Here is a 15965-nt window from a genome sequence, read left to right on the forward strand (position 1 = left end):
TACTAATGTTTTAGCTCAGAAGAGTTCATAAATCAATATTTTGTGAAATAACCATGATTTTTAATCGCAGCTTTCATGCGTCTTGGCATGCTTTCCATCAGTCTTTTACACTGTTTTTGGGTGACCTTATGCCACTCCTGATGCAAAAATTTAAGCAGTTCGTCTTTGTTTGATGCCTTGTGACTATCCATATTCCTCTTGATTACATTCTATCCATATTCCTCTTGATTACATTCCAGAGGTTTTCAATGGGGTTCAGGTCTGGAGATTGGGCTGGCCATGACAGGGTCTTGATGAGGTGCTCCTTCATCCACACATTGATTGAACTAGCTGAGTGGCATGGTACATTGTCCTGCTAGAAAAACCAGTCCTCAGAGTTGAGGAACATTTCCTGAGCAGATGGAAGCAAGAGTTTTTCCAGGATAACCTTGTATGTGGCTTAATTCATACGTCCTTCACAAAGATTAACCTGCCCAATTCCAGCCTTACTGAAGCATCCCCAGATCATCACAGATCCTCTGCCAAATTTCACAGTGGTTGCAAGACACTGTGGCTTGTATGCCTCTCCAGGTCTCCGTCTATTAGACGACCTGGTGTTGGGCAAAGATGAAAATTAGACTCATTAGAGAAGATTACCTTACTCCAGTCCTCTATGGTCCAATCCTTATGGTCTTCGGCAAACTTCAGCCTGGCTCACCTTTGCTTCTCATTGATGAAAGGATTCCTTCTGCTCAGACTTAGATCACTCAGATGAGTCAATTCCATTTTACTTTGTTCTATTTGTCATTCATTCCATCTTGTGTGAACACTGTACCTATGTAATATGTTGTAAAATTTAAATAAACTAAGAATTGAAAAAAAAAAAAACAAAAAACAGAGAGATATAGCAATGGTGCTGGGAACTGCAAATCTGGTTCCAGCAATACACCTGGTATAAGGTATGGGCGAAACAGCTGATCAGTGCAGGTTCCAGGTATTGGTTCTACGACCACTCTGATACTGATAACATATTCTAGGGTTTGGTCATCAGTATCCAACTTTGCTAGGTTTTAGACAACCCCTTTTAAAGACTAATATTAATGCTATAGCATAACAAAATATTTTATAGAGTTGTAAGCTTTGTGGTTACAGTTTGCACAAAGTGAGGTCCATATCCTTATTTTGACAAGTCTGTTGTGAAGGAACTCCACTAGTTTGCCCTGAACTCCTTTCTTCAACTCCTTCAAAAACATTTGCTTTGGACACCGATCACCTGACCTTACAAATGCTATTTTGGATGACTATGAACACAGAAAGTCTACATATACACCCACTGTTCTGGAATATATAACGCTCAACAAGCTCAAATATGTAAATGTAACCATCTGGTGTCCACTCCCTTTTGGCAATATAGTATATTTTCTAAAACTGACATTTCAGGTTCTATTAAGAAAGTGCCTGGTTGTTATAAATGACGTCTCCACTGTTTTTCTGCAAGATGTTTTTATATACAATGTGAGTAATCCTTTTAATTTTTCATGGCCTTTTCTTCTTTCTTGTCTCTTATTGTGTTGGGAATCATTTTCACTTTTGCATTGGCATCTAATTATTACCTTGGGGAGAATTTGCATTCGTAGAAGTTTATTTCTACTTTTCATTTTCATATTTTTTCACCAATATAGATTTTTTTTTTTAAAAGGTTTCTTTCAATTTTAGACAGACAGTGCACGTATGAATACATAACATAATTGTTTAATCCTTCAAAAACCTAATATAAGTAATACATTGTAATAATAGGGCTGGGTGTCCTTAAGTGATACATTTTTAAATTACTTTAAACTGAATGTGTTCTGGTTAGTGGGAAACGGTAATAAGGAGTTTCATTAAAATCAATAACACAACTTATTTCAATTTTTGTGCTCAGGAAATTAGATTGCTTATGTCCTTATCCCGGTAATTGCTTTCAATACAGTTTAAAAACAGTGTATATAGCGTGTTATTTTTTTTTGCTTGTAGAGTGGGGACATGATTCAGAAAATCATTTTGTAAGGTCCATTCTCTCTATCAATTTATCTAACAATATCATGAATGTAGACATCAAGATAGAAAATCCTATAGGGATAGTCTCTTGTCACTACGGAATATGTCATTTTTATGAATACAACAAAAGTCACTTAAAGGTTTACCTAAAGTACCATTCCAGAAATTTTCTGACATGGAATAGTGACATATTAGAAGTTTTCATCTATGGTGGTTTGAGTTCTGAGGCCACTTTTTATCTTTCACTCAGTTGGACATTGTACTCATTCATTTTTGCTGTCCTTAGAAAGTTTAGCAAGTGGTGTATGAGTTTATAGAAAATCTCTAAATCCATATACAGTAATTCCCACCAGTCACAAAGCTCAATTATTTGGATAAATTGTATCAATTCTTAATGGTACCACAGTGTCTGCCTTACATGGATTCTATCATTAGAATCTCTTTTTTTAACTAAGTACACGTAGCAATAGCCTAAGTGTACTTAGTTACCTTTCTTTTTTTGATCCACACCGCTGTTCCTGAGAAATTTCTTCTTTCTTCCATATGTTAGTGAGTTTTCAGACAGCACAGGGGGCGTTCCAATGTGCTCAAACAGTGTAGGGGGCATCCCTTGTACTGTCCAAAAACTCTCCTGCGACACCTCTGTCTTCTTCTGCCGGCTACCTCTTCGTGGCATCACCGGCCACATCTTAATCCAAAACTGCCACCTGCGCATGTCCATCATTTTCCTGTGGTCTCTTACATGAGTGGCCCTTTGGCTACAGGAATATGGCCGACAGACATGAGCAGTCAGCGCTTTTGGATGAAGATGCAGCTGGTCGCGGTGAAGAAGACCAAGACACGCTGGAGAGTACCCTTTGAGCACAGAGGAATGTCCCCTGTGCTGTCTGAAAACTCATTTACTTATGAAAGAAAGAAGAAATTTCTCAAGAACGGTGGCGAGGATCAGAATAATAAAGGTAAGAGAACAATAGCCTTTCTTAAGGCTATTCCGACATGTACTTATTAACACAAGTATCCCCGAGTGCTCAAGGTCTGGCTGTGCTGAGGTTACTTGGGGAAAGAACCCTGACAGAGACATATTGCCTCCCCCCACTCCTCCTGTCCCAAAGGTCACGAGAAAACTGGCAACCAAGGCAAGATAAATCAGCCCCAGTACAATATGTCTATTTGTCCAAAGAAGCAAAGATTAGAGAGAGTCTACAGAACTGCACCAGGAATGTAGATGTTGCGAATGTACCTGTTTGTTGTGTTTTTAATGCCAGAAATATACAGGATGTTGTTCATAAATGCATTTTGAATATTTGTTTTATTTTTGTACAGGGAATATGTTTAATCTTCACTTTTCATTGGCTTTTAAAACACATAAAAGAAACCTGGCTCGCCAATATTGGAGTAATCTTGAGAACTGCTTCTTTCCTGCTCATGGCATTCTCAAAAACAAAGTGGATGGTATTTCTAAGTAAGAGGTTTTCTTTATTTATAATATTTGAGTAATAGATTTCAAGCTGCCTATACACTTAAATGTAAATGGTTTAAATTTACAGTAAGACTGGGGCTATGTACAAGATGTGCAAGTTAATAGATGGAAGCTATACAATGAACATGTTGTATAAGGTCCATATACAGCTCTGGAAAAAAATTAAAAGACCAGTTTCTCTGATTTTTCTCTTCATTGGTATATTCTTGAGTAAAATGTACATTGTTCTTTTTTATTAGTGTCAGACCTCAAATAATGCAAACAAAACAAGATCATATTCATTTAGAGACAATACTAATGTTATAAATCAGGAAGAATTCAGAAATCAATATTTGGTGGAATAACACCAGTTTTCATGTGCTTGGCATGCTTTCCACCAGTCTTTCACACTGCTTTTGAGTGAGCTTATGTGACTCCTGGCACAACATTTTTGGGGGTGTTTTTTTGCAGCAAACAGGTATATTTAGACAAAAAAAAAAGGAAACTAAATAAACCTTGACTGCACAAAATGAGCAATAAAATACAGCCTTAACTTCAGGCAAAAAAACAGAACAAAATCCTGCTCGTCTGAGCGACTAACTAAACAGAAATGATAACTTAACTATATGTGTGGCTTACTACCAGCCATAAAAAAAAAAAAAAAAAAAAAACAGGTGCAATATTGTCTCACCAGACTCAGGGTTACAGGTCAGACCCATGCACCTCCTCTTACTCCCTGTATCTGCACTGAAGTGCAGGCTCTGCAGCCTTTTCCGGTTCAGTAATAAGCCAAGGACTCACACCTGGAGCTGAAGTCTACTCAAAACCCACCTTGGACCACACATAAGTTAAGAACCTGTGGGTGATATAGCGAGATTCCAAGATAGTGTAAGATTTTGAGATTCCGAGATTGTGTAAGAACAATGGAGAGGTAGTAGGTCTACTTGCATGACGTCAATCCAAGCTCACAAACCACAGCTTTAGGAAAGCAGATCTGGTTAATCTGTCCCATCTAGCTAATTCCTCTAACCAGCATACATGAGACATTTTATAGATCCACATGGCTTGTTCCAACATCATTTGGGAATTAGTAGCTTTATAATGAAAATAATAGACTACTTCTAGAGGGCTTAAAACCCACTTCAGTGGAGAATAAGGGGTGCCATTAGTTTTAAATCAGTGGTACAGATGTTTGTTAAATGGCCAGATTCTTAATATGCAAGTGCATGGCCACCAAATATGTAGAATTGAACAAGGGCTTCATGACATTCCCAATAAATGGAGTATGAAACACCTACTAATGATTTTAGTATTAAAGAGGACCTTTCACCATATCTGGGCACATGCAGTGTTATATACTGCTGGAAAGCTGACAGTGCGCTGAATTCAGCGCACTGTCGGCTTTCCCGATCTGTGCCCGGTGTAAAGAGCTTACGGTGCCGGTACCGTAGTGCTCTATGGTCAGAAGGGCGTTTCTGACCATTAGCCAGAGACGTCCTTCTGCCTCGCGCGCCAATCACGCTGTGCTGTGGAGCGGGGAGGAACTCCCCCCTCCCTCTCCTGATAATGCTGGTCTATGGACGAGCTGTGTGAGCAGAGGGAGGGGGCGTTCCTCCCAGCTCCACAGCACAGCGCGATAGGCGCCGCGAGGCAGAAGGACGTCTCTGGCTAACGGTCATAAACGACCTTCAGACAATAGAGCACTACGGTACCGGCACCGTAAGCTCTTTACATCGTGCACAGATCGGGAAAGCCGACAGTGCGCTGAATTCAGTGCACTGTCAGCTTTCCAGCAGTATATAACACTGCATGTGCCCAAAAGTGGTGAAAGGTCCTCTTTAAATGTATACAAATACATCATGAAGAAGCGTGTGTTAGAGAGTTTGCCCTATCTAGCTAATTCCTCTAACCTGTGTAGATGAAACCCTTTATAGATCCGCATGGCTTTTTTCAATATCATTCGGGATTAGTAGCATACAGTGGAAATTAAAGGCTGTTGTATATTTTAGCGAATATGTTATGTGGAGGGTTTTGTAGAAGCAAATAATTTTAAAGCCTTGTGGGGTCTGTATATGATGGCAGATCTGGCACTTTCATAAAAATTAGAGATGAGCAAACAGTAAAATGTCCGAGGTTCGATATTTGTTTCGAGTAGCCCCTCAATATTTGACTACTCGAATCGAATATAGAACCCTATTATAGTCTATGGGGGGAAAATGCTCATTTCAGGGGTAGGCAACGTTCGATCAAATTATACTTACCAAGTCCACAAGTGAGGGTCGGGCTGGATCCTCTGAGAAGTCTTCTCCTTGCAGCGTCCCCGCGGCATCTTCCGGCTCTTCATTCACTCTGCCAGGCATCTGGCTTGAGCAGAGCCGACTGCACATGCCCGCACTACAAGCAGACATGCGCAGTCGGCTCTGCCCAGGCAGATGCCCTGGCAGAGTGAATGAAGAGCCGGAAAAACCGGAAGACGCCGCGGGGACGCTGCACGGAGAAGACTTCTTAAGGTAGAAGAAGAACCAGCATTGATTGGCCGACTGTATAGCATTTGGCCAATCAATGCTGGTTCTGCATCGAACTTTTACATTCGAACAGCGAGTGGTACTCGATCGAGTATGAGTATTTCGAATACCGTAGTATTCGATCGAATACCTACTCAATTGAGTACTACTCGCTCATCTCTAATAAGAATAGAGACCTTTACAGATTTTAACTTTTTCCCAGGGAGTACTGTCTGTAAGACGACCTGCACAAGCTGGACCTCCATAAGGAAATCCAGTACCTTTTTAGGAACTTGATATACCCCATTATAAAAGTATTTTTGGTAGTGTGTGTCTTTCCCAAGTCTTAGGCCTTTTTTTCTAATTTAATAAGACTTTAAAGCAATAAAGTCATAATAGCTTTCTGATGTTCGTTGATGTCAAATCTTTAATTTTTATGACCTCTTTTTACTATATTAAGGCTGGTTAATGGTGGGTGAATTTATGGCAGTAAATTTTAAACTTGGTGCTTCTTTTAAGGTGGTAATCATTCTTTTAGCTTCCCTCTTATGCATTTGTGCTGACATCAGCTTTATAACAATGTATCATTGTTTCTCAATCATGAATATTGCTGAGCTGATAATCAGTCTAGCTAATAAAATGAAAATATGACCTTGTATAAAAGAAACGTCTGCTTAAAACTGTAAAATTTGGTGGAACAATAAGCTATACTAAATGGAACACATTTTTTAATTATTCATGTTAAACTGAATGACTTAAATGGTATAGATATATAATACAGCATCACCCATTTTTTTTCTAAAGTAAAAATAGGACTAGACATAGATTGCTAATGCAAGAAAAAGCACAAAATTCACAATTTTTATTATTTAAAATATATATATATATATATATATTTATTAAGAATAACAATAATTTAAAAAGAAACCCTTTGAACTGTAATCTTTTTTTCAGCGATATTATTATTATTATTATTATTATTATTATTATTATTAATTTTTTTGAAAAAAAAATATATTTATCGCTTGAAAATTATGTCTCCCACAGGTGGTATAATAAATGCTCCAAGTGGATATACTGTAGCAGTTCTGAGATCTATATCTTCCAAAATTGCATATCCAAATGAACAAGGTAAAGTAAAATATAACCTGTAGTTTGAATTGTGTTGTACATAATGTTGCAATGAAAATTAACTACTATATTTTAACTAATATACCAGGAAAAAAAATGTTAAAGGAGTATTAGCATTTCCAAAATAATACTTAAACTTGTAGATTTAGGTTCTTTTTACACGGAGGAATTTGCCATGGGTTTGGGGGCAAATTTCGCCCCTGAACCTGGAGCAGATTCCTCTTGGAATCCGCCTCCCATTGTTTTCAATGGGAGGCAGAGATTAGAGCAGGACTTGGGGGAAAAAAAAGCATCCTGCTCGATCTTGCTGAGGATTCCTTGGCTGATTCATCCATGGAGTCCACAGCTTGAGATGTGCTTGAGATGATTAAACCCATTCATCTGAGTCTAATCAGCAGCGGGAAGCCAAGACGAAATACCAGTGGCGGATGATTCCTCAATGAAGAGGAATTCCTTTTTATTTGTTGTCGTGTGAACACACCCTAAGTGTGTTCACACCTAACCAAGGTGTTTTATCCCATTCATTGCTTTATCTAGCTTTCTATATTTGCCATATTCTGCTAATTATGCCTCCTTAAAGTTTGTTATAGTTTCTTGCCTAGGTTACAGACCTTCTGTGCTATCTAGCTGCAGCCATTAGGTTGGTGACTTCTGTCCCTGTTCCCAGCCACCTTTTTATTCTCCTCTCTTCATTAGCTTAGGTAACCAATGCAACATTATACAGAACATGGCTAGAACATTGCTTGAAGTTCATTGTGAAGTTCAGTCTCATAAGCATGCTGTTGTCCTGAGCTGTACATCATACAGGGTAAAGCATCTTGTCACTTAAACCAAGATGTGGAGTAAAGAGAGCAGAACAGGTGAAATCCTTAGTTGGGAAAACTACTTTAACAGCCTTTAATTCACAATGTAACCTCTGGACATTTTTTTTTGACTGAGTGGGTAGTTGGTGGTATCTGTGGCAGTACAACATGGAATAATATAATGGACCAGGTTGCAGGATATGTCTGGTTGAGTGGTGGTAATATGGATTAATATGATGGACCAAGTCACAGGATAGGACAGGACAGGACAGGTCTGAGTGGTGACAGAAATGGTAGCTGTGGCCACATGACTGGAAGTATGGCATGGAATAATATGTTGGGCCAGGCCATAGGACATGTCTGGCTGATTGGTGGCAAAGGTGGTAGCTGTGGCAGCAATATGGACAGGAAGTAAAGTATGGAATAATATGATGGACCAGGCCACAGGAAAGGGCTGACAGACTGGTGGCAATCTGACTCATACAGCATAGATATTCTCCCTCTCTCCTGCCTGTAATTGATTATATTTGATTAAACTTTGTTCTAACCCTGCAACTCCTAAGATGCTGTACCTGTAATGCAAGCTTTGCTGCACTAAATGCTGTGAGTAATAGCACATCCATCCTGTACTTTACTGAAATGCCTCATGTTCTAGCCCACAGTACCTTATATACTGTAAGTGACTGTAACCTTGTAGTTATCAAAGGCTCATCCAAACCTATTCAAGTGATTTTCGTTTCTAAAAATATTGTTGACCTATCCTAAAGGTAGGCCATCAATATCACATCAGAGGGGATCTGACACCCAGCATCCCTATTGATCAGATGTTCTCAGCATCTGATACAAAGAGCATGGGTCAGGAAGCAGACTGTTGCATTCTCAGTGTAGTGGCGGAACCTAGGCACTACAGCTTAGTTGCCATTGAAATGAATGGGAGCTGATCTGGATCAACCTGGTCTGACCACGACATAGAGAACAGAGATGTCTGCGTCCTTCTCCATTCTCTGTGTACAGGCTGCTGAGAACACTGATGGGGATACCAGGTGTCAGATCCTCACTGATCTGATATTGATGACCCATAAAAGATTCATTATAATTGAAATGTATCCGCATGTCTTCACATTCTGGGCTTAATAGTGCTGTGGGTTCTACTAGTGACTGACAATTAACAAGCTGTCACTCACTTAGTAGGAATGCTTGGATGACTAATAAACTAACAATGAGCAGAGATTTTAATGAATAAATGCCAAATTATACTAAATTGTTTCTAAATGTACTACATATGTAACCTTGGCTGTAAGTGTTGGCACCCCTGACATTTTTCCAGTATTTCTCCCCAAAAAATATTGCAATTATACATGTTTTGTTATACACATGTTTATTTCCTTTGTGTCTAAGGAAAAAAGGCAAATTGGACATACTTTCACACAAAATGCCAAAAATGGGCCAGAATAAATTATGGGCACTTTTGTGGGTAGATAATTTTGTTTTAAGCATGTGATGCTTGTTCACACCTGTTTCTTGTGACTGGTGAGTTCGGACAATATAAAAATCATACCCGAAACCAGATAATAAGATAGACATTGATTCTTTGCTTTATGAGTCTGTCTGTGCGTCATAGTTAATCTCTCTGGATGTGGACGGAAGCGAAAAATTTAAATAATTTTGGAACGCAGGATAGTCCGGATGGTGGAGAAGCAGCCCCAATCAAGTTCCAAAGAAATTCAACCTGTCCTGTAGACTCAGGGAGCATCAGTGTCAGAGCCAACTAATAGTCAACATTTGAATGAAATGAAACACTATGGCAGGAGACCCAGGAGGATTCCAGTGCCGAGACAGAGACATAAAAAAGCAACGTGAGTAAGCCAAAATTCTTCTGGCAAAGTATCTGGTGGATAGACGAGATCAAGATAGAGCTTTTTGGGTGAAAGCACATCATTGTACTGTTTACCAAAAACAGAATAAGGCCTATAAAGAAAAGTACACCATACCAAGTTACACATGGTGGAAGTTCATATTTTGGGGTTGTTTTGCTGCCTCTGGCACTGAATGTATTGACTGTGTGCTTTGATAAGCACCCAGAATGGATGGAAACAAAGAGTTGGAGAGTTCTTAAAGGGCCAGCAATGAGTCAGGATCTGAATCCCAATGAACATCTGTGGAAAGATTGTAAAATTTTCTATTGGTGCTCTTCAAATATGAGAGACAGTTTGGAAAGAAGAGTGGTCCAAAATTCCAGTTGAGAGTTGTAAGAAGCTTGTTGATAGTTATAGGAAGCGATTGTTTTCAGTTAATTTTTCCAAGAGGAGTGAAACCAAATATTAATTTGAGGGTACCAGTAATTTTAGTAAAATTATATCAAGTTATTATACACACAAAGGAAATAAACATGTATATCAAAACGTGTAATTGCATTAACTTCCTGGAAGAAATACTTAATTTTCTTGAAAATTTTCAGCGTTGCCAACACTTATGGCCTTGACTGTAACAATCTTCTCAGCTCCACCTACGATATAACAAGTCTGCAGATTGGGCTGTATATTTTATGTGACAGATTGGTCTACAGCTTAGATATTGTATGAAAACCTAATCTGCCTGTGTACAAGAAGTCTTAAACATATATCATATTTACATACTGCACGTCTGACTAAAAAACTACCGGTAATTACTGTAATTTCATTTAAAACAAATATACGCAATATCATGTTTATTTGCATATTGCTTTAACAAATATCCTTCACTATCTGCTATTGAGTTAATTTTCAATTGAAAAGATTCCGTTTGGCAAACTTCATATGATTAGTTAGAAATCTGAGAAAACCTTATTTGTACAGAGCTCTTACTCATTTGCTGTAAACTGATGAATTTCCAGGAGGTCAACAAGTCAATTGCAGAGATTGATTTGATAAATTTCCAATGAAAAATAAGTATTCCTTGGAGTGAGAAAATTGTAAATGAAATTAAAGCTCAAAGCTTTGCTTCATTAAACGCTACACTTGATATATTGGAATAAACTATACACTTATCAAGTTAGAATTTTATAAAATAATGTTAGCTAGTTTTTTCTAATAATTCCTTTAAGTTAAAATTCTATTTACAATTTGCTATTAAATTTGAAATAAAATATTTCAATTATGTTCTTTTAGAAAAATGTGAGAAATTTTTGCCTTGATTTAACATCTACCTTTACTTTGAGGCTCTTAGTACATGAGCATATCACAGATATGTTCAACCTTGTAAAAGGAGACATAACGTATCATCATAGATCTCAGTATGTTTTAGACTTCATATAGTGGTTATGGAAGATTTCATTAGAAATCATATAGAATCATTTAGTTTTATATAAGTATATAAAAAAGTGACATATTGTGTTCCATTTAGAACATTACTTCTGAGGAAGAATAATTCCTTACCACAGGGCTTTATGGAGGCATGTTGGACAAATGATGTATGTGCGCATGGGCAGTGAGGTGAAACAGAAGCTTTTATTGAACACTGGCTATGTAACCATTGTTAAGTTGTTAATGAGATGTATATCTTTCCATAGCCATAATAAAATTGATCTGTATTAAATAAAATAGAATTCCTTTCGTGAGAAGGGGGTTCCCCAATTCTTATCTTACAAATACACAAGTTGCGCATGCACTACTTTCTTTATTCCTTCATATGGGACTTTAGAGACCTCCCAGCTCAGCTATTTTCTGAACCCTTTTTCCATAGATCTGAATGGAGACACCTAAACATGCATACTAATGCAGCCATGAGAACTGGGTTGGAGGACTTCAGTTCAGGGCCATACCTCTAATGAGGCAAGGTGAGGTGGCAGCCTCAGGCGGCACTCCGGAGGGGAAGGCAGCCACGGCAATTAGATTTTTTTTTTTAACTTTTCTTTTTTTTCTAAACTAGCTCAGGAGAGGGCCACTCTGAAAACAACCCAAGCGGCCCTCTCTTGGGCTGGTTTAGACCTCTGCATCTCAGTGCAGATGGCATCATCACGCTACCTGGGCTGATATGCAGACTTCTTGTTGCTGGGTGAAAGGAGGAAGCAGCAGCAGTGGGAGCAGTGGCGAGGTCGGTAAGTGAGGATAATTTTTATTTTTTTTTTGCTTTATAATAGGCTGCTACCTGCTGGAGTATCCCCAGCAGGTAGCCGCCTATTTACCTATCTCCCCAGGCCTGCTCATAGCTGCCCCCGGCTTCCCCTTCTACTATAGGACGCAAGGGACAGCCCTGAGCAGGCCTGGGCTAGGCCACGGACCCACTACCACTACAATTATACACGGGGGTCTTTTCAGACCCTCGAGTATAATAATCGGAGCCCCAGGGGAGATGAGGGAACATATTAAACGGTTTTACTCACCTCTCAGGGATCCAATGTTAATCCTAGCAGGCATCAGGCCTGTATGGTAATGTCCCAGATGTCACGTGGTCTGGGACATTATCATACAGGCCTGCGCTAGTAGTAATATACAGTCCCAAAGCCTGTGCTAGTAGTAACAACCTGTTACTGCTAGCACAGGCTTCATGCCTGTATGTTAATGTCCCAAACGTGACAGGCCCGAAGCCTGCTAGGATACTGCTAGCACAGGCTTTGGGCCTGTATGGTAATATCCCAGACATCTGGGATAGTACCATACAGGCCCATACAGTACCATACATGCCACGTGACATCTGGGACATTGCAATACAGGCCCGAAGCCTGCAAGGATCAACATCAGATCCCGGAGAGGTGAGTAAAACTGTTTATTATGTTCCCTCACCTCCCCTGGGTTTCTGATTATTATACTCGGGGGGGGGGGGGGGGGGGTCTGAAAAGACCCCTGAGTATAATAATAGTTCATCGGTGGGCCACTGTGGGGCATAGTAGAGGTTGCAGGGTCCACAGTGGCCCCTGTAACCTCTATTATGCAACACAGCGGCCCCCCTGCAGCCTCTATTATGCCCCACAGTCTATTGTGCCACTCTGGGGCATATGGGGGTTGGGTGCATGAAGAAGCGGGGAGTCAAAGATGTCTGTGTTGCAAACTTCACAGAGTCAAGTCACAGCTTGAAGAAGTGGTCATGGCGGTCCAAAGGGAAGTGATGGGAAATGTGGAAAGAAGTCTCCTGTAAGTATTACTGCATTGTATTCACTGTAATGTTACCACTAGCACCCCCATCCCGCTCCCGCTCCCCCCCCCCCCCCCGCTGCTTGAGGCGGACGATCAAAAGATGACACCCCCCTCCCCGTATTCAGTCCGGGGGGGGAGGGAGGGGGCGTCTTTAATCGTCTGCCTCAGTCAGCAGAGAGGCTAGGTTCACCACTGCTTCAGTTCTCAAGACTGATGTGGGTACTAGAAGGGTATCCTGTGGACCTTTTATGTATACTGATGTTGGGGAGAATGAGCATTATTATTAAAGCTCATTCCTGATATTTCCTAGTGTAAACAATGCAGAGAGCTGTAGACCATAAGTAATATAGAAGGGGCATGATATAACATACTTCTGATACTTATTCCTCCATACTTTAAACAGGACTACTGTACCTGCTTTATTATTTACATGTATAAGGAATGAAATGGTTGCGTTGTGAGGAAGGAAGAGATATAGGCTACAGCAGTGCTGTGTAAGGACTGTAGCAGTCCTGTATAAATTATCTTATTTTGCACAAGACTACTGCAGCCAGTGGTCAGGACCACCTTTCCATACACAGGACTGTACTTCCATACTTCGCAAAAGACTGTTGTCATTTTCTTCATATTTTTGGCTTACATACAATCCTTGTGTCCAGGTGTTTGCGAGCCCCTGTTATATTGTTGTATAGTGGTCACTTATACTGTAATAAAATATACTAAATGCATGTGATCTTTAAACCTTGATCACGGTTGTCACTGTAATGGCAGAATGGAATCAAAATAAACAATCCTTCCATTTTATAATTCAGACTCTAAAAGTTTCCAATAGCTTTTTTTGTTGTTAATATTTAAAGAAAACCATCTAAATAGGAAATACTTAGCAAATGTAGCATGTGTTGTTATCATATTGCACAACATGATTAATTTCCTGTTTTACAAATTAGTTCTCTGAAATTAGAAAATTAGGATTGACTACCACTGTATTCTTGGCAATGACGCCATCTGACTGAGATATGTCATTGAGCTGCCAGCGCATGTGCAATGGTGGAAAGAAACCTTGGACTTACACCGAGCCTCAGTAATGAGATTAAAGGGGTTGTACAGGAATTGGACAAACTTTGGAGTGGCCCGGAGTCAGTATGGCATTAAAAAACAGCATACTCTCCCGTCTTCACTGCCCCAATCATCACCCTCAGAGGTCACTGGAGAGGAGCCGATGACCTATGTGAGTGACATCACTGATTATTCTCACATGTGGCACAGAGCTCCAAGGACTGAGGCATAGCATGAGACCAAACAGTTCAAGTTCCGGGGACAGTTGAGTGTGTGTGTTTTTTGTTTTTTTATATATATTTTGTGATACCTGCTCCAGCCCCCTCCAATTCCTGGACAACCCTTTTAACAGTAGGGACACCTAGTACACACAGTATAATATCCCACAGGGGCCCCTTCACTCAGTATAATGTTTCATAGTTGTGCCCTATGGTTTTGGTTACACATTTTCCAAAATCTGATTCTTTGGGGTTCGACCATTTTTATACTCCAAGGTCTGAAGTCCATTTACAGGCCCCAGAGGCCTCTGATATTATTCATGACATTTCTGAGAGCGGAAGTGGCCCAAAGATTGGCACTGGATCCCAGGGGAGGTGAGTAACACTATTTACTATGTTTGGTCACCTCCCTTGGATCTATACCCAAGGATCTGAAGAGTATAATAGCAGTTTTGTTTCAGTTGTGTGAACGAAACCCCATGGTGAGATAAATCTCATAAATCTCTAGGTTCACGCAATAAATACTGTGTTGCCCTCTCAGGGACTCTGCCATCTGCCACCTCAGATGAGATACTCCTCTTTCCTCATGACAGATTTGGCCATGAAGACATTTTATTATAGTGCCAAACGTATCAATATCAATAGGATGTGTCTGGTATTGCATCTTCACTGAAGGGAATGGGATGAATCTGTAATATCATATACAACCTGTCGATATGTTATTGTAGTGAAACTTGAACAGATAATTTTTTCTTTTTTCTATGGGAAAAAAAATCAACGTATTGTATTCTACTGACCTAAAAATAAAAACTAGGACAAAAGTAAAAGTTCCACTCTTATATTCATCTCTATTTACTACAGCTGTATATTGGGAAAAATAGTTTACTTGGAATGGAATACAATAAAAATATAATTATTCAAAGTGTTTTACAATAATAATAAAGAAAAAAAATTCAGTAAACAGAATATGAAACATTATTTTAAGAACACAGAGCCAACATTTTTCCATTTGTGTACAGATTTGAGAGCTAGGCACGACTCATTTGTCAAGTCTTTTACAGTAAGTAGAAGGATAGTATAAGACACACACACACACACACACACACACACACACACACACACACACACACACACACACACATATATATATATATATATATATATATATATATATATATATATATATATAAAATTTAATTTAGAATTTTCATGCTAATATCTGTTGAAATGCTGCCAGAACTCGTAGAATAAGGTATGTTAGCTCTGCTTCTCCTAATTTTAGATCAAATTATTCCACTTTTCGGTTACACAAACTCTCCTTTATTCAATGCTAGATCATTTTAACAAAGTAGAACAGATTCTTTGGAAGAAAGTGAAGAGCCAGTCTTTTACAGTAACAATAGCTATACAGATCTATACATAATCTTTCTGTCTTACAATAATTACATATAGAGGGTCAGTTTTATAACATAGACTTTTGTAGGGGACATATTACAGCTTGTACACCTCAGGCGATGTATGAAATGAATGCTGCAGGTTTTCCTTGCATATTGAAATATAGTACAAGCTAAGGAATTACATTTTGGGAAATCTCATCAACATATTGCAGAAATTTTTCTGTGTGTAAAATGACCTGTGGTTTGGATTTTGAGGTCTGCAGCATG

General features: G+C 39.2%; 1 protein-coding gene across 1 annotated transcript in view; it reads left to right on the plus strand.

Moving 5' to 3' along the window:
• Window positions 1-15965, plus strand: part of LOC142197305 (proton-coupled folate transporter-like) — a 150822-nt gene that overhangs the window by 76237 nt on the left and 58620 nt on the right. Inside the window, exons 4-5 of the mRNA XM_075267497.1 lie at window positions 3343-3481; window positions 7030-7113. Coding sequence (XP_075123598.1) covers window positions 3343-3481; window positions 7030-7113 — 223 coding nt within the window. The remainder of the gene's footprint in view (window positions 1-3342; window positions 3482-7029; window positions 7114-15965) is intronic.

The sequence above is a fragment of the Leptodactylus fuscus genome, chromosome 3, assembly GCF_031893055.1.
Source record: "Leptodactylus fuscus isolate aLepFus1 chromosome 3, aLepFus1.hap2, whole genome shotgun sequence".
In the NCBI taxonomy this organism is placed as follows: domain Eukaryota; kingdom Metazoa; phylum Chordata; class Amphibia; order Anura; family Leptodactylidae; genus Leptodactylus; species Leptodactylus fuscus.